The sequence below is a fragment of the Sciurus carolinensis genome, chromosome X (genome assembly GCF_902686445.1).
Source record: "Sciurus carolinensis chromosome X, mSciCar1.2, whole genome shotgun sequence".
Classification (NCBI taxonomy): Eukaryota; Metazoa; Chordata; class Mammalia; order Rodentia; family Sciuridae; genus Sciurus; species Sciurus carolinensis.
In genome coordinates this window covers 59631429-59650564 of record NC_062232.1, presented here as the reverse complement: position 1 = coordinate 59650564, position 19136 = coordinate 59631429, and the positions used below count along the sequence as shown (strand labels likewise).

The following is a 19136-nucleotide window of genomic DNA, read 5'->3' as shown; positions in this document are numbered from 1 at the left end:
TAATATGCAAACTGAATGATCGAGAAGCCAAGAATGAAAGAGAGGGAAAGACTTTTCAATTTTTTTATATAATGACTCACAATAAAATATTTGATTTCTGTCACTTTGACTCTGGGATCTTCTGCTTCGGGGGTCTTATCTCCAAGGGAAGAATGAGTCCATAGATGACACTTCAAAGGTTCAATTGAAGTAGAAGTTGAGGCTACCACTTGGCATTTTTTAGTTACTTCAGCCAGTGAATAAACAAGGAAAGGGGGAGAGGAATTGCTGTGTTGACCAAATTAATTCTGATCATCAAAAGGAAATGAGATTGTTTAGCTATTTTGAATTAGCTGCTATAAATATCAATGTGGTCATGTCACTGAAGTATGCTGATTTTATGTCCTTTGGGTATATACCAAGGAGTGGGATAAACTGGATAAAATGTTGGTTTCATTCCAAGTTTTCTGAATATTGCTGCCACATATAAAAGGAACAAAAGAAGAGGAAAGAGATGAGTATATCTGGAAATCAGATAATCTCCAAATACACTTCCATGCCCAGTAGTTAAAAAAAAAAAGTGTAAGATTCGGCAACCATATACAGGAGGCCCCACCATGTGTTCAGATTCCTCAGGAATGAAACACAGAGACATTCCAAGAGACAAAGAACCCCATTCAAGTGAAAGAAAAGGAAAAATGGAATAGGCAATAGAGAAAAGAATCTGCAAATACCAAAGATAGTCTTATGCCAAATTACACAAACTAGAGCTTCTATAAACTAGCAATGTTTTCCTTCTTTAGTATGTATACTTTTACATATTAACTAATTTAATTTCCCTTTCACTTTTCTCAATGGCTATAAATTAATCTTGTTAATGTTCTCAAGTTTTATGCATTAATGTTTAATAGAATTTTAACTGAATTAGAAGAGAAAGAATAGAATCCAGTGATGGAAGCAGTAAATGATGGACTTTGGGCATTTCCTATTGGGAGAAGATGAGTACATTATTGATTGCACAAGAAATACCTGAATTATGTTATAAGGGAATATTTTATCATGACTGTTCTTTGAAAGTTTAAGTACAGATTGAAAGTTATATCTTCATGTTAAATAGTTAATAGTCAACATCCATTCCTACCTACTTCCGTGTGTTTTGCCATACTAAAAAATGTAGAAATTTTTAATTTACATTTTTTCAGAGTCTCTTGAAGCCAGAAGTCATTGAAGAACTATCAAGATAATGAGCTATTGAACCAAGATTCAGAGGAGGATGGAAGCCCAAGAAGTTAAAACCAACATTTGGGGCTATGTTCTCTTAGAATATTTGTTGATTCTTTTGAGGTGGCTAAGAGGCTAATAGGCTAAGTGGTGATTTTCTAGTCTAATGGGAATAAAGGGACAGAGACTCAAGTACAAAGTCCACCAAGGGTAAAAGGGTAATAAGGAAACAGTTCCTTCCAGGGATACAACTCAGCTTTTAACCATCTCAAGACCCAAAACTGGAATGAAATGATCTCCTCAGGCATATGGCAGAAGAAATATAAATCTTTTCTACAGAAAAATATATATTTTCATATTTCTTTATTTTTTTAAATGATTTTTAAATATAATATCTAGAACTAGTAAAAACTTATAAGGTAACTGTCACATTATTCACAATAGCCAAGATATGAATTAATAAAGAAATTGTGAGATACACACACACATATACACACACACATATATATGTATACATATATATAATGGAATATTATTTAGACTTTTAAAAAGAAGATACTGCCATTTGTGATATTAATGAACATTAGAAAGTATTATGCTAAATGAAATAAGCCAGACACAAAAAGGAAAATAGTACATAATTTCACTTGTATGTGGAATCTAAAAACAAACAAACAAAAAATCCCCAAAGTCAGATACATAGAAATAGAGATATAGATCAAAGGGTACAAACTTGCAATTACATAAGATATATAAGTCTAAAGCTCTAATGTACAGCTGGAGGGCTATAGTTAATAATATTGTACTGTATATTGAAAATTTGCTAAAGGAGTAGAGTATATTTTATGTGGTCTTAAGACAAAAATGGTAACTATGGAAGATGATGGATATGTTAAATAGCTTACCACAACAATCATTTCACTATGTATATGTATATTAAAATATCATGTTGCTCACCTTAAATGTATGCAATAAAAATAACCAGGCTGACAAGATGATAAAAGCAAAAACTATCAGAAAAAAATAGACAACAATATAGATAGAAATATATTCACAGGGAGTTAGCCACAAACTTTAAAACACATTTCCATTACCAAAGAGATAAAAGAAAGGGCTGATAATTTTAGCTGAGAACCAGAAAGTACAAAAAAAAAAACCAAATGGATATTCTAAGGGTAAAATGTACAATAACTGAAATTGATAAATTAACAGATTTAAATATAGAGAGATCAGTTAAAGGGAGAACTTGTGAACTAGAAGATAAATCAGAAGAAAATATCCACAATGAAGCATGGACAGAAAAAGAAAATATAAAACAGAGTGTAAGAGTCCATAGTAAGAAGCTCTAACATATGTTCATATGGAGTGACAGAGAAGAGAAAGAGAATTAGATAGTTTAACTATATAATGACTGCTTTAGTTGGCTTTTTTGTCACTATAAACAAAATATCTGAAAATAACAACTTAAAGGAAGGAAGGTTTATTTGGGGTTCATGATATCAGAGTTCTCAGTCCATACATGGCCAATTCCATTGCTCTAGGCCCAAGATGAGGTGGTACACCATGGAGGAAGGGCCCAGTAGAAGAAAGTTGCTCAAATTATGACAGGATCTGGAAGCAGAGAGTGTAGAAAGAGGCCACAGGGAAAATGCACCCTTCCAGGGCATGCCCACAGTGACCCATCTCCACCAGCCACATCCACCTGCCTCCTGTTGCCACCCAGTCAGTCCATTCAAACTAGTATGAACTGATTATATTACAGCTCTCATTGTTCATTCCTTTCACTTCTGAATATTCCTATGTTAAAAGGAGCTTTGGAGAGACACATCATATCCACATATCCAACCATAACACTGACTTTACAAATTATTTAAGACATAAGGTCACAGACCAAATAAAGTCTAAGACAGAATAAAAAAGACTATGCAGAATTAATAAAAATAAAGCCATATGTGTGTGCATTATGGTAATTGTGCTGAAAACACTAAAAGCAGCCAGAACAAAAATCACTTGAAGGAGCAATAACTAGTTTTCAACAGAAAGGATTGAAGCAAGCCAAAGATAATAGAATTATACGTTTCTAGTACAAAAACGAGTCAGTTGATCAAGTATGGACTATTCAACAGGTAGTACTAGGGAAATGTTTTACTCATAAGTAAAACTTATTTTCATGCAAAAAATTAAGTTCTTAGTAGATTGCAGGCCTAAAGTTGAAAACCAAAACTTTTAAGACTTGAAAAGAAAACATGATACATCTTTATTATTTCATGACAAGACAGGAAAGGATTTTTTAAACATGATACAAAAAGAATAAATATTATCCAGGTACCATGGTGTACACCTGTAATTCCAGCAACTCAGGAGGCTGAAGCAAGAGGATTACAAGTTTGAAGCCAGCTTCAGCAACTAAGCAAAACCCTATTTCAAATTAAAAGGACTGAGAATGTAGCACAATGGTTCAATTCCAGTACCAAATAAACTGTAAAAAATAATAATAATTTGACTATATTGAAACTTTAAAAGTTAAATTTTGTTCAACTAGACCAGATATCTTTTCAATAAAATTGAAAAGTTACAGATTTAAAGAAAATAATTCAATATGTATTATATATATATATATATATATATATATATATATATGGACCCTATAAATATGTAGATATATATACTAGCAGTGAATAGATGTATTTAAAAGAGCTGTAAATCATCTAAAATAAAAATCAAGTAGAAAAATGGGTAAACGTATATGAACAAGTTATTTCCCTATTGCTATGATACCGAATTACCACAAACCTAATGCCCTAAAATAAGATAAATATATCTTTAGTTCTGGAAGTCTAAAGTCCAGAATCAGTGTTAGTGGGTAACAATCAAGGAGAGCAATTTTTTTTTCTGGAGGCTTCTGGGAAGAAACGATTTCCTTGCTGTTTCTAGATTCTGGGGCCATGCTGATTCCTTGGCTCCTGACTCCTTCCCTTGTATTACTTCAACTTCTTCCTTCCATTCATCTTCACATCACCTTCTCTCTTTTCTCTCTTGCTTTTTTTTTTTTTTTTTTTTTTTGTAGTGCTGGCGATATAACAGAACTCAGGGCCTTGTGCATGCTGGGCAAGCACTCTACCACTGGGTCACATCCCAAGCCCCCTCTCTCTTCTTATAGTCAAATATTCCTCTGCCTCCCTACTATAAGGTTATCTGTGATTACATTCAGGGTCCACGTAGGTAATATCAAATAATCTCTCAATCTTCAACTTAATCACATCTACAAAATTCCTTTTGCCATATAAGGATAGCCCTCACAGTTTCCCAGGATTAGAACATGGACATCTTTTCTCATTAAACAAGCTAGGCTTATTATTCATTGTAGCAAGAGAGAATATGCACCATGGGAAGCTACTGGACATCTCAGGGAGCATTAGAAAATCTAAGGAAGAAACTATTACCAGAATGTAGGGACAACTCCATGGGCACATGCCTGTAATTCCATCGATTTGGGAGGCTGAGGAAGAAGGATTGTAAGTTTGAGGAAAGCCTCAGCAACTTAGCAAGGATCTAAGCAACTTTGCAAGACCCCATCTCAAAGTAAAACAATTTTAAAAGGATTGAGGATGTAGCTTGGTGCTAAACCACCTCTGGGTTCAAGCTCCAGTACAAGGAAGGAAGGAAGAAAGAGGGGACAAATTTGATTAGGTATCATAATAAATCTCACCTACAGAGAAGGCAGGTTTTCAAGGATAAAGTTGTAATTGGTAAAATAGTAGTCACTTATACTACCTGAGCAAGAAATGTGTTTGGTATTTCATAGGTCATAGTGACCTTGTTTTTGTCTACACTTAGACAAAGTTACAAAGAGATCTTGGTATGTCTCACTTTTTCATACTACCAGAGTGACTCTGTCTGATATTGGTGTTCCTTGAGAGTCTTTCCAAGAGAATAACATGACCTAACTTTGTACCAGGCAAGTTTCTAACAACACTGAGGACTACCTGTGTTAGACCATTTCCTGGATGTCAGAATATACTTTTTTGTCAGTTCCCTCATTTGGTCAAAGGCAAATAAAGTCAGACCAGAAAACTTTAATCCACGTTAACCAGATTTTCACCATTGCCAAAATGTTGCTGATCAAAATGAAATGAATACCAACTAGGATACTTTGTGAAACTAACACAGGCTATTATCAGAAACAAAATGACTATTGGTCCTTGTTGTGGTATGGATATAAAAACACACCCCAAAGAGCATATTTGTTAGGCAATGTAACATTGTTCAGAGGTGAAATAACTGGATTATGAGAGCTGTAACCTCATCAGTGGATTAATCCATTTGATGGATTAATAATTTGAATGGACTGCTGGTTGGTAACTGTAGGCAACTGGGGCATAGCTAGAGGAAGTAGGTCAGTTGAGGCATGCCCTTGTGGCCCATAGCTTGTTTCTAGTTCCTCAACTAGTTCTCCGCTTCCCAGATGACAGGAGCTGAGTGCTCTTCCTCTGCCTCACCCTTTGGGCCCAGAGCAATGGAGTCAGTCAACCATGGACTGAGCCTCTGAAACCATGAGTTCAAAATTATTTTTTTCCTCCACTAAGTTGTTTATCAGGCGTTTTGGTCACACTGCCGAAAAGCTAACACAGTCCTTCCAACAGATCTCAAAGTCAAGGGGCCTCAATTATAAAACCCAGGCAACTAAAGCATGTTCCAGAATCCAGCTAGGGTCTCTCTTATAGAGTCAAAATTTTTGTTTGTTTGTTTGTGGCTAATAAAGTCCTGTGGAATTTATTTAGATCAAACAAAATTTTGCTTAACTATTCAAGAGGAAATCAAGGGTTATACAACTGTCCATGACAAGTGTAACTAATGAATAACACTAGTTTTTAAATTATTTTATTATACATAATGGATTTAGACTAGTTTGGTGGACTTTCAGAAAAGAAATAATGTCATATATGATATCTGCTAAGGTCAGAGACAAACTTAGAACCAGTTTTAGTTGTATTATTCTCACTCAGGACACTGTAGATCACAAAGTTCACATGAAAAGGAAATCAGTTATTTCTCCTGAAAGTTCTCCCAAATAAGTGGTGCTTGTCCCATTTCAAAGGCATTCTGGATATCATTCTCAGAAAAAAAAATTATTTACAGGATAGTAATTGTGAATATCTGAAAATCTCTAATAAATACTCCAAATACACAGGCTAAGGTAGTGTGCAGCAGACAAGTATAACCCTGATGTCCCCATAAGAAGATATATCCTAGTAAAGCACCTATTGTATTGGGACTATAAGTACCATTCTGTGCAATAGAAGTGAGCTAATTTTGTGTCCCAGTGCTGGATGCTTATAATTTTATTTTTAGTTGTAGATGGACATAAAAATTTTATTTTTTTATGTGGTGCTGAGTACTGAACCCAGTTCCTCACATGTGTCAGGCAAGCACTCTAGCACTAATCCACAACCCCAGTCCTGTATGTTGCCTTAACATCCATTTTAAATGCAAGTTTAGTTTTCTCATGTCAGAGGTAGGGCTCAATCACACTTGCAAATTACAGTTTCCAGTTCTACACTATACCTCAAGGGTTCAAGTCAATGGGCAAGAGATAAAAATTTAAAGGCATCTCTAAGACTGGGTTCCTCGCTTTCCTACTCATTTAACAATGAACTTAAAATTATCCACACCTTTACCCAATGTATACTACTAGTTCCCTTACTCTCTTCTCTCTCTTGGCTTGTGCTTCCTGGCCACTGTGACCATCCCATAAGAAATCACACAGATGGGTTCCCTGCAGATGCTCTTCCTCCTATTATTTAATTAGTCTTACAATTAAGTAGCAATAATTGGAACTGTTAAGGAATCCTGTTCTGTTTAGATAACAGTATTATATAACAGAAACATAAATAACAAAGTTTAGATGAACAATTACTTTCAAGTATCAACATGAGTGCAATAATTTTTTTTATTATGTTATGGGGTTTTCTACCTTATACAGCTATATTACTGTTTGGCTCTCTAAAAGTTGGGCACCCTAAGAATATAGTACAATTCAGTAAGTGGAAGAAGATATAAACTATTTATTAATCATGCAAACAAAAAACAAACAGTGATACCTTCTGGGAAAGAAAAATGAGTGGCTGAAGGTGGGGAAAGCTTTTTTCTCCTTTATTTTTAATTTTGTATCTTGTTTATATAGTACCTCTTTAAAAGGGATTGTTGTTAGTTTTTTAGAAGTCTGGCAGGGTTAGAAGTGGGTAAAGTTCTCCCACTGGAAACAATGTATTGAGACACGTGGTTTTTGAGGGACCTGCTCAAAGTTCAAGATGGCTACCTGGTGGGCAGACGAGTCAGACGACTCAGATGAGGTAAACTGAAGGAACTACTAAACCCAGGAATCAGAAAGGGAGAGGGAGACAGAAAGAGAGAAACTACTGGAGGAAAACAATATTTTTTAATTTATAAATCAGAGATCCCTCCAGTTGTATGAAGTATGTGGGGGACCCCTATTTCAGGGGCCCCTTTCTGTAATTTTAGTAAGGTGGTTGTCTCGGACTTGTTAGAATGATAGCACTGTATGGAGATGCAGAGAAACAGACAGATGCGTAACTCTGGGAGGTCGCCCCGATAGGACTTCCTGCTAAATTACATGTAGATTGTGAGGGAAAGCAGCAACATGGCTACCTGCTCCTTTTCCGGTGTGGGGCAGTCATAGTGCTTTGTCCTGATATGGAGGATGCTAGGGCATCGATGGATGCAGGAGTAAAACAGAGATCTCTGGGCTATTTTAAGCCAGAAATGGTTAACTGATGTTTGTCTTTTTAAAATAACTCAGGCTGGATGACTGACTCTCAAGAACTTCACTAGGGTTCTTCTAAGAATTAGGGTGTCGAGGAGGAAGGTCCTTGTGTGGGCCTCCTTGGTGACAACTACTCAGACCAAGAGATGAGTTTGTAGGGGCTTGAGTGAGACAGGTGGTTAAAAATTTTAGCTCCCACAAGCTTATAATCCCAGCCACTCTGGAGGCTGAGGCAGGAGGATCCTAAATTCAAGGGAAGCCTAGGCAACTTAGCAAGACCCTGATTCAAAATTTTTTAAAAAATAAAATTAAAAAGGCTGGGAATGGAGCCCAGTGGTAAAGCACCCTTGGGTTACATCCCCAGTGCCTTAAAAAAAAAGAGTTTAGCTTTCCATCAATGTGAAATATGCAGAAGGCAGAGCTTGGAGAGCAACAAGAGCTGACCAAAGTTCCACTGACCAAAGTCCTGGGTGTGGAGAACAGCTTATTGGGTAGGGCTACCAGACTTAGCAAATAAAAAGTCAGGGCACCAAATTGAATTTGAATGTCAGATCAACCACAAATAAGTTTGTAGTATAAGTATGGCCCATGCAATCTTTGGGATATACTTATACTAAAGTATATCCCAAATTCGTCAAATATAACTGGTTGTTCTGTTTGGCCGGGAAATCCTAACACTGAAGCAGGCCTCTGCAGTAATTCCAGGAGCTGGAATGGGCCAGGGTGGTAGTGCAGGGTGTGAGGAGGGAGTCCAGAGGGCAGCCCACTCGGTGTGCTTTGCCAGTGAACAACGTTGGAAGCTTCGAGGCTCTTCTGTATTATTTAGCTCCCGATAGGGCTCCCAGGGAAAGGCTTACCCGCCTCCTCCAATCCTCCCAGCTGGCCCCCACTGTTTGGGGCGCCGACGCAGGGCTCGCATAGCCTCTTGGAGAGCCTGGTTTCCCGCGGGCCGCACAGGCCAGAAATAGCAGCTGTGAAACTGCCACAGGCCCTGCCTGCGCGGTAACCCCGCCTTCCGCCCCTACAGAGGTGGAGCCTGAGCGAGGAGTCCTCGAGCTGCCCTCTCTCCCCGGATGACGAGAGCCTGGATAACATGGAGTCGGGCAAGATGGCGCCTCCCAAGAACGCTCCTAGAGATGCCTTGGTAAGTGCGAAGGATGAGAGGCGGGGCGCGAAGCCTGGCGCGGCCTGTGAACTGCGAGGCAGGCCCAGACTGAGGGCCAGAGGGTGGGCTCGCACGCCTGCTTCAGCACAGCCGAGGCAGCCAGGTGGAGGGGGCGATGGGGGTTTGCCTTGGCCCCAGGGTCGCTCTCCCTCAGCTCCCGCGTAGCCCCTCTGAAGGGTTGTGGTTGAATGAAGTGCGCGGGCGGCCGCCAGGCTTTGTCTCCTGGGCCTCTAGGTACCGCCGCCGTCACCTCCTCGTCTTATCCCATCGCCCCATCTATGAGCCCTGACTCTCAGCGTCCAGCGTTCTGATGCTAGCTTCCCCCACCGCTCCATCTGAAAATGACAACCAGCTGGAGCCACCCCACCGCTGCTGAAAAAGCCAACCCGACCTTTTTCTTTTGTCAGCCTTGCCAAAAACAAAAAAGTTTTCAGCCAGAGCATACAGTCGGTCTGGTGTGATCATTGACACTTGGGAAGACAAGGAGAAGTAGGAGTTTGGAGCCCAAAGAAGGGGGATATTGTCTCGTAAATATAAACAACTAGCTTCAGTTCAGCCTTGATTTTCCAGTACCTAGTTTTTACATCTGGCGTTTTTATTTGAATCCACAGGTGATGGCACAGATCCTGAAGGATATGGGAATCACAGAGTATGAACCAAGAGTTATAAATCAAATGTTGGAATTTGCTTTCCGTAAGTTAAAAACACCAAAAACTTGCCAAACTTGTGAATTAAAAAAAAAATCATTTTATTATAAGAATATTTTTCAACCAAATTATATTGAATTATTAATATAAAAATAACTAGAATGCTGGATGTGATGGCACATGCCTGTAATCCCAGATGCTTGTGAGACTGAAGCAGGAGGATCACAGCTTCTGCAACTTAGACAGACCCTGTCTCAAAATAAAAAGGGCTGGGGATGTAGTTCAATGATAGAGTGCTCATATGTGAAGCCCTGGGTTCAATCTCCAGTACTGCAAATAAGTAAATAAATCAGTCATTAAAAAGAAGCTCAAGCTAGGGGCAGTAGTATTTACATTGTAATACCTGTTTAAAATTTATCATATGTACAGAAAAATTAGCCATTAAAATCAAAACTTGTAAGCTTCCCAGAAATTAGTGGGAACTAAGACAAGTTTCTATAAATATTAAGCTGTCTTCATATACTTAAAAAAAATTTGTTCTTAAAGGATATGTGACTACAATTCTGGATGATGCAAAAATTTATTCAAGCCATGCTAAGAAACCTAATGTTGATGCAGATGATGTGAGACTTGCAATCCAGTGTCGTGCAGACCAATCTTTTACCTCTCCTCCACCAAGAGATGTGAGCAAACATTTATTTCAAGTTATTTTTACTTAGAATTTTTCAAATTGTAGTTCTAATGAAGGTTTTTTTCTTTAGTTTTTACTGGATATTGCAAGGCAGAAAAATCAAACACCTTTGCCACTGATTAAGCCATATTCGGGACCGAGGCTGCCACCTGATAGATACTGCCTAACTGCTCCAAACTACAGACTGAAGTCCTTAATTAAAAAGGTAAGAATTTTTAGTCAACTTTGCTTTTTAAACAAAGTGGGATACAGAGGGTGGGGATATTGCTCAGTGTCAGAGACTTGTCTAGCAGGAGTGAGGCCCTGAGTTCCATCCCCAGCACTGCAAAAAACAAAACAAAACAAAAGTGGAATAGAGGAAAAGCAAATTCCTATTGATAACAGTTAATTAAAGATTAAGATAATTTTCTAGAATTTTAGAACATTTTTTAGAGCTAGAAGGAACTTTAGTATTCATCTAATCCAGTAGACTTTTTTTCACATCAGGAAATTATGCCTGGACTTATTTGTGGAATTAGTTTCAAAGCTAGAAATGATTCCCAGGTCTCATAACTACTGATCTTTCCACTATACCATAGTTTTTTAGTAAGATCCAATAACAAAAGTGAATATTATACTGTCATGAATTAGGCCTGCTTTCTGAAATATGATGTAAGGCTCTCCCTCCATTGAAAATAGTTCTCCCCACATTCAGCTGCCTTTGTTTTCTGAAATTCTGCTATAAGAGACTTTTCTTTCATTGGGGGTTAAGACATTGACTAGTGAAGGTTAAAAATCACAAAAAAGTTAGCTGTTATCCCCATTCAGATAAGACTCTAAGCACTGTATAGAATTAAGATAGAGTCATAATTATGTTTATATAGATATGTACATGTATATACATTTGTGAAAACTTTAAATATTGGATTTAGAACACAAATAGAACAAAAATAAGACATTCTTATCATGGGTTATCCACTAATAACTCGCATTAATAATTGCAAATTCACTCTTTGTTAAGTTTAGGTATCAAATCTTAACAACATGGAAATTAACTTGTGTTTAAATTCCTTTCTAGGGGCCTAACCAAGGAAGACTAGTTCCACGGTTAAGTGTTGGTACTGTTAGTAGCAGGCCTACTACTCCTACTATTGGTGAGTGAAAGGGGGAAATGGCTTTTCTGACTGGTAAAGAAGTGCTGCAGCACTTGGTTTTGAACTATAATCCAAGTCAAAATGTGACTCAAATTTCCATGTGTATGTTGCCATTCATAATTGTACTCATCCTCTAATAAACCTGTAAACATATTTTACTTCATTTTAAAATGAGAAAGCCACAAGGTTCATCTGATCCCATATGAGCATAAAATCCCATATGAGTATAAAATTGGACATTGCCCAACACTGTTGTTGGTATAAACTATGATACCAGAAACAGGAGTTTACTCTTAGGCTGTGGTATTTTCATTTTCATTTTCAATACAAATATAAATGTACCAATTATCCTTTATTGGTTGTCCTATAGTGGTCAATGAGAGCCCCATCAAGCAGTGCCCTATATATCCTTCTTGATAGATCTCCATCATACTTTAAACATTTCTTTCTTTCTAACACAAGATGTTCAAAGCCCATCTTATATTTTGCTGTGTCAGATATAGAATCAGCCACTTTTCCAAAGAGACTTGGTTCTTTTAGTGAAGAATGGTATTTACTGGTAACCATTATTTAATTTTTTAATGTCATCATTATTTAGATGAGGGAAAACAAATAACGTAATCAGGGTTCCCTATGTTTTTGCTGTGGTTTTTTTTTTTGTTTGTTTGGTGCTGGGAATTGAACCCAGGGCCTTGTGCATGCAAGGCAAGCACTCTACCAACTGAGCTATATCCCCAGCCCCTTGCTGTGGTTCTTAAGTAACCTAATTTAAATATTTTCAGAAAAATCCCCATCTCTTTCCCAATTCCATGGTTCTCATTGCTTATAACTTGTATCTTATAGCTGTCATATAACTCTAGTATAAGCAATTTGATTTTTGAGGTGTGAACCATCTCTTATTCTTAAGATATAAATTTAGTTTCAGCATTTTAAAACCAGCGTGGTATAGAATCAAATGTACACTTCTAATTACCTACATATAACTTTTGTGGATAGATATTTGCATATATAATCTGTATAACTTTGTGATCATATACTTCTTATCTATGAATACATGTGTATTTATTTTTAATTTTTTGAGGGGGAGAATCTTGCTATATTAAGCAAGCTGGTCAAAAACTCCTGGGCTCAAGTCATCCTCCTGCCTTCTGCCTCCCAAGTAGCTGGTACTACAGGACCATGCTACCTCACTTGAAAATATTAATTTTTTTTATACCAGGGATTGAAACCAAAGACTCTTAACCACTGAGTCACACCCCTGGCCCTTTTTTATTTTTCATTTTGAGACAGGGTTTGACTGAGTTGTTTAGGGCCTCACTAACTTGCCAAGCTGAATTTGAACTTGCAATCCTCCTGCCTCGGCTTCCCAAGCAACTGGGATTATAAGCATGCACCACCACACCCAGTGACAATACTAATTTTTTAAACCTCTAGGATGTGTTAATCAGTTACATATGTTATGTGAGTTAACCAATTTCAGTTATCAATTGTGATTTTTATTCCTAGTCATTTGTTGTACATGCTTAAGAGACTTTTTTAAAATCTAGAGTGAGGGTGCTACTCAAAAACTACTAAAGATGCAAGTTTTAATCTTAAAATTAAGAAGTACTTGTATAAACATAGATCTTAAATCTATGCATCTAATCTACTCAGTTCTAAAGACTAAACTTCATACTTAATTTAAGTGTTTTAATTCCTTAATCACCAAGAAAACAACCAACTGTAAATTTTTTCTTGACAAAATAAAATATATTGCTTCATTAAGATTCACCAAATTCTCTGGACTACTTAACATGAGAAAACTTGCCTAAAATGGAGATATATCAGGAAGGTCTCACATTCTTTTTGGGAGAGGAGTCACTGGAACCAGATTTCTGGGTACCTCTGGGCTCTCTTCTGTTTAGACTTCTTCCCCTTTGTCCCTAGAGATCATGCTAGTTATACTGCCTTAAGCAACTCTAACTCTGGGTAGACTACTGGTTCTGGAGGGATGTATGGGTAGCCTGCATCACCAAAGGAAAAAATTGGAAGCAGACACACTTCCACAAATTCATTTTTTGAGAGGGCATTGCCAGTATAGATATTAAATCTTGAAAAATCCATTCATTAAGCAAACATTTGTTGAAGACCTGTTAGAAGAAAGGCACAAGAGCCACATGCTCATGAGGATAAAAAATGTTAGCCAAGGCTTCTATGCTAGTGAATGAAATAAGATACTAATAATATGACTTCTGTGACATGTTAGAGGAAGTACAGAGGCAGGAGATAAGGCTTTTAACTAATATAATCCCCATAACTTGGGAGGCTCAGGCAGGAGGATCCCAAGTTCAAGGCCACCCTTAGCAACTAGTGAGACCCTCAGCAACTCAGCAAGACCCTGTCTCAAAATAAAATAAATAAATAAAAAGGGCTGTGGATATAGCTCAATAGTAAAGCACCCCAGGTTTAATCCCCAATACCAAAAAAAAAAGGACATAACTGAGCAAGTCAAGGAAAGTTTTATAAAATAGGGTGACTATGTGAGGTATACCTTAAAATAAGGAGTAGGTGACTAGAACTATAGCTCAGTGGTAGAGCACTTGCCAAGCATGTGTAATGTCCTGGGTTTGATCCCCAGGCACCATAAAAATGAATAATAGAATTTAGATGATGAAAGCCAAGATCCCTTTCTGCCTAAAAATTCTCTGAACATAGAAAAGGAGTAGTAGTTTCTTTCCCACCTGGAGACCCCAAGGTATGATTTTAATCAGCTTCTTTTTGTTAGGTGCATGTTGATTTACCTTCATAAGCATAGTAGACGTTTCCTAATTCTCAGCAAGTGACACATATTAAAAATGACACCTAAAGTAATTTAGAGAAAATTTGAGTCTTTGTTCTGGTAAACTATTTCATGGGTTCATGTAGCTTAAATTTAGTATTTACTGTGTGCTAGATGATGTTTGAAGAGTTTTACATGGATTATTTTACTTAGTTCTCATTAAAATTTCATGAAATAAGTACTACTGTCCCCATTTTACAGATGAGAAAACTGAGGTACAAAAGAACTTGCCCAAGGAAACCCAGCTAGTAGGTGATAGAGCCTGGATTCAATCTCAAGCAGGTAGGATCCACAGCCTAAGTTTTTTTTCTTTTTTTGGGTGGGGGTGGGGGTGGGGAATTGAACCCAGGGGTGATTTTGCCACTGAGCCACATTGCTAGCCCTTTTTATTTATTTATTTTGAGACAGGGTCTAAGTTACTGAGGCTGGCCTCAAACTTGTGATTCTCCTATCTCAGCCTCCTGAGCTGCTGGGATTATTGTCATGTGCCACCACGCTCAGCTCCAGAGCCCTATTCTTTACTACACTATTCTGAATTTGGAATTGTTTGGGTTTTTCTTCCCCAATGTTGGGTATTGAATCCAAGGCCTCACACGTACTAGGCAAGTATATTACTACTGAGCTATATACCCCAAGTCCAATTTTATAGCATCTGTACAAATTTGTAAGCTTTTAATTACTTTGCTCTTTTCCCAGCAACTTGGGAGACTGAAACAGGAGTATCACAAAATTTTGAGGTCAGCCTGAGCAACATAGGGAGACCCTTTCTCAAAAATTTTTAAAAAAATAAATAAATAAAGGGCTGGGCTTGTTGTAGTTCAGTGTTAAATCATCCCTGGCCCAATTCCCAGAATCACAATTTTTTAAAAATAAAAATCACTTTGCTCTTATTTCTAGTGATACTTTCTCACTTTACCCTAGTTCTCTGTGCTTTGAAGGTAATTTGTTGTAAGCTAAGGAGTATAGAATATTTATCTGAAAACTCATCTAACACAATCTGTTGATTATAACTACAGCAACCCCACAAACAGTGTCTGTCCCAAATAAAGTTGCAACTCCAGTGTCAGTGACAAGCCAAAGATTTACGGTGCAGATTCCACCTTCTCAGTCCACACCTGTCAAACCAGGTAACACAATTGGGTGGGGGGCAGAATTCATGAGTAATTGCAATTATAGAACAGTTAGTGTTCCTATGGCAAGAAATAAACTGATCACAATAGGAAGTTGGCAGTAATGCTGTAAATCAATGTTCTTCAGAAATGGTGTATGAGTCCTCTAAAATTGTATGAAGTTTTTCCATGTGTATACATTTTCAGGGGAGGGGAGAGTATTCCACATACTTATCATATTCTCAAAGAATATGATGAAGTAAAAACCGTCAGCATCCACAAATCTAAGGCATCCTCAGGGAAAAGCACATATAATAAAAGCTCAAAATGATAAAACTTAGTAATGAATGTGTGTGTGATCCAGAATGTAAATGTAAATTCAAATGGAAATTGTTTTACTCACTTCATAAAATATAGATTGTTTGGCATAATAGAATTCTAGTATAGCATAGTTTACTAATAAGTATGTTTAGATTTGCACACCCTTTAAACCTAACTACTTAAAATAAACAACTTATAAATATTGGCCTGTGAGGTAAGCATGTTTCCTAGCCTTAAACATGGGCCTGTAGTACTTTTCATGACCAATTCACTGTACTAATTGAAATTTCATGTAGTTAAAATGTAATAAAACATCTTTAACATTGCATTAGATACATTTTAATCTTTATGTATACATCAAACATCACATTGTACCCTAAATCACATATTTGCCAATTAAAAACAAAATATTTTAACAATTTAATTCAACTCAGTGCAATGTAATTACCTTTGTTTCTTCTATGATGTAGTTGCACTCCATACTACTGAAATTTCAATTAGACTTAAATTCAGCTTTGTTGTGTACTTTTGACTGTATATTTTATATTCTGGGTAATTCATAGTTTGTGGGGGGCTTTCTTCTCTGTTTACAGTTCCTGCAACAACTGCAGTTCAAAATGTTCTGATTAATCCTTCAATGATTGGGCCCAAAAATATTCTTATTACCACCAACATGGTTTCATCACAGAACACAGGTAATGACTCAAACCCACTGAAGAGGAAACATGAAGATGATGATGACAATGATACTATGTAAGGAGTATAGTCTAGTCTACATCCATTTAAAAAGTGTGTACTTGGTTTTGAGCTGATATACTGGACTAGAACATTCTAGATCTTAACTTTTTTTCTTAGAAAACTTAAATGTAGTTGCAGTATTTTTCACATTAGTTCAAACTGTTAGATTTCTTTAATTAAGAATTGTTACAAATGTTTTTCAATTAGGCTTCAAGTGCAAAAGTTAAGTACTTGTTTCTTAATAGTTTCATTAATATGGAGTCCTACCACAGCAATTCTATTTTTGGAAGCAGTTTTCTGCCACGTGTTACTGACAGCAGCACTTACGTTTCAGTTTCTACAGCCCAGTCAGTGAACTAATCTTTAATTTCTAACCTCCATTTAAAGTTCTACTTTGTCTTATAAAATAGTCACTTTCATTGTCACTAACTTTTTTGACCAAGTCTATTTAGGAAACATTTCTTTTGGAAAGTTGAATGTATTCTTCTTAGTTTTCCCTAACTTCCCACCCCAGCTCCCTCTCTAGATCCCATTTTCTGTACTCACCCCCACAGGCTTAAGTTTATCCCCATTGCTCTTAAATGGAAAAGGTCATAACTGGAATTTTCAAAATATCATTCCTGATAATACAGGTGTCATTTTCATGTGTTTAAAACATGCTCTTCATGCTTGATGTTCTGTGATTCACTTGAACCTGTAATTTTGCATTTGCTCTTTTTCACTCCATACTATAGCAACAGGGCTTTATCCCCTGCCTTTCATGCCTTTTGAGCTTCAGTGTGCTTAACAGGTAGTTTGGGGGTCAGTTGTAGTCCAAGTTGATAACTCCACCATATTTCACATTTTAAAATTTAACAGAAATGGTATAGCTTAAAATCTGCCTTGATAATTTACACTGGACCTAGACAAACCACTGAAGAGCACGTGTTTTCTTCATACCACATGCATATATGGTTTGGTCACTACTGCTTGAGTCCTCCTATTGGTATAATTCAGATCATTTTCCTAGCTCGTTGCTAAGGATTTCACACATGAGATGGGATCAAACTTGAAAGTAGAATATAATGGTTCTTCTCCTTCTCTGTTAAGGCCAAGGAAAACAAATTAATGTCATGTGACTTGCATTTAGGTGCATTCCGTATAGGTTTCCCAGTAATGTTGCTGAACACCTTCCCATATTTTCCATTTATACACATAAAAGTCTTATTGGGAAAAATTGCAAAGCTTTTGAGAATAAAAATAGGCCTGTTTGGTTTCAGTCTGACATAAACAGCCTGGGAATAGTTAGGCAGAATTTTCTAAAACAATTCTTCATATCATAGTCTAAGCATTTGTAGCCAGGGATCCTCAAAACTTAGTCATAAGTTTCACCGTAGGATGGTGCTTGACACATCTAAGAAATAGTTCAGAAACAGGGAAAAAATGTCTTTATCAGTTTGAATGTTTAGGGACATTAGAGAAAGGTGATAAAAAACTTAACAAAAATGGATCTGATCAACATCATAGGAGAGAAATTTTCATTATATAGCATGGATATCATTACTTGAATGTTCTCAGGGAGGCAGCATGTCAGAAGGCCTAAGTTCTAGTCCTGGCTCCATCTTTACCAACTGTGTGACCTTACTTCACCTCTGAGCCTTGTTCTCATTAGTAATAGGAAAATAACACCTACCCTGCCTACCTCACAGGGATGTTGTGAGGGTTTAATTGGTGTATGTGAAAGTTCTTTCAAAATTGTAAAATGCTATATAACTATAATGAATTATTATTAATGTATTTGTTCCAAGGTTATTAATAAAATTTAAGCTTATCAGTGACCTTTCATTTCTGACTGAAGAGATTCAAAGAAAATGAGTAATGCTAATTTGAGGATCAAAAAGCAATTAACATTTATTTAATGGATGAATTACTATATATCAGAAAATTGCTTGCTTTTGACTTTTCATAATAAAGCAAAATGAAAATGAGTGTTAAGAATGTAGGTTTAAACCTATAAAACACTTAAGCTCACTTGGCACAGTGGCACACAGCTATAATCCCGGTAACTTGGGAGGCTGAGGCAGGAGGATTGCAAGTTTGAAGTCAGCCTAAAACTTAGGCCCTAAGCAACTGAGACCCTGTCTCAAAAAATAGAAAGGGCTAGGAATGTAGCTCAGTGGTAGGGTACCCCTGGCAGGTTCAATCTCCAGTACAAAAAAATATATATTTAAAAAATTGACCTGCTAGAGCTTTGGGGAAAATCTGAGTGTTCATTCACTTAACAGGTCAGCCAGTGAGTGGTTTGGAGCAGGGTGTATGTCACCATTCATATTTTAATATATAATACATGGATATGTGCTTCATATGCATTAAGTAGCTGTAGACTGAACAAAACTGGTTTTAAAGCCAGTAGGGAACTGAGGTAGGATGGTTTCTTCTTTCTTTGTACCCTTTTTTGTTCACATGCAAACCCCTATGCTAGAGGGAAATTTTGGACATGAAAAGGAAAGCAGGAAAACACTGAGCTAAAGAATAGATTTCAATTCCTCAT

At 36.9% G+C, this 19136-nt stretch overlaps 1 protein-coding gene across 2 annotated transcripts; it reads left to right on the top strand.

Moving 5' to 3' along the window:
• The first annotated feature begins 8928 nt into the window (after nucleotides 1-8928).
• Nucleotides 8929-18423, top strand: Taf9b (TATA-box binding protein associated factor 9b). Of its 2 annotated transcripts, XM_047536287.1 has the most exons (8): nucleotides 8948-9128; nucleotides 9761-9842; nucleotides 10343-10479; nucleotides 10558-10692; nucleotides 11545-11620; nucleotides 14640-14720; nucleotides 15455-15565; nucleotides 16462-18423. In XM_047536287.1, exons 1-8 carry the CDS (start codon nucleotides 9078-9080, stop codon nucleotides 16623-16625), a joined length of 837 nt encoding a protein of 278 aa, XP_047392243.1. In that variant the 5' UTR covers nucleotides 8948-9077; the 3' UTR covers nucleotides 16626-18423. The 2 variants fall into 2 exon arrangements, with proteins under 2 accessions (XP_047392244.1, XP_047392243.1); XM_047536288.1 differs by lacking the exon at nucleotides 15455-15565 and having other exon boundaries at nucleotides 8929-9128.
• Nucleotides 18424-19136: the final 713 nt, after the last annotated feature.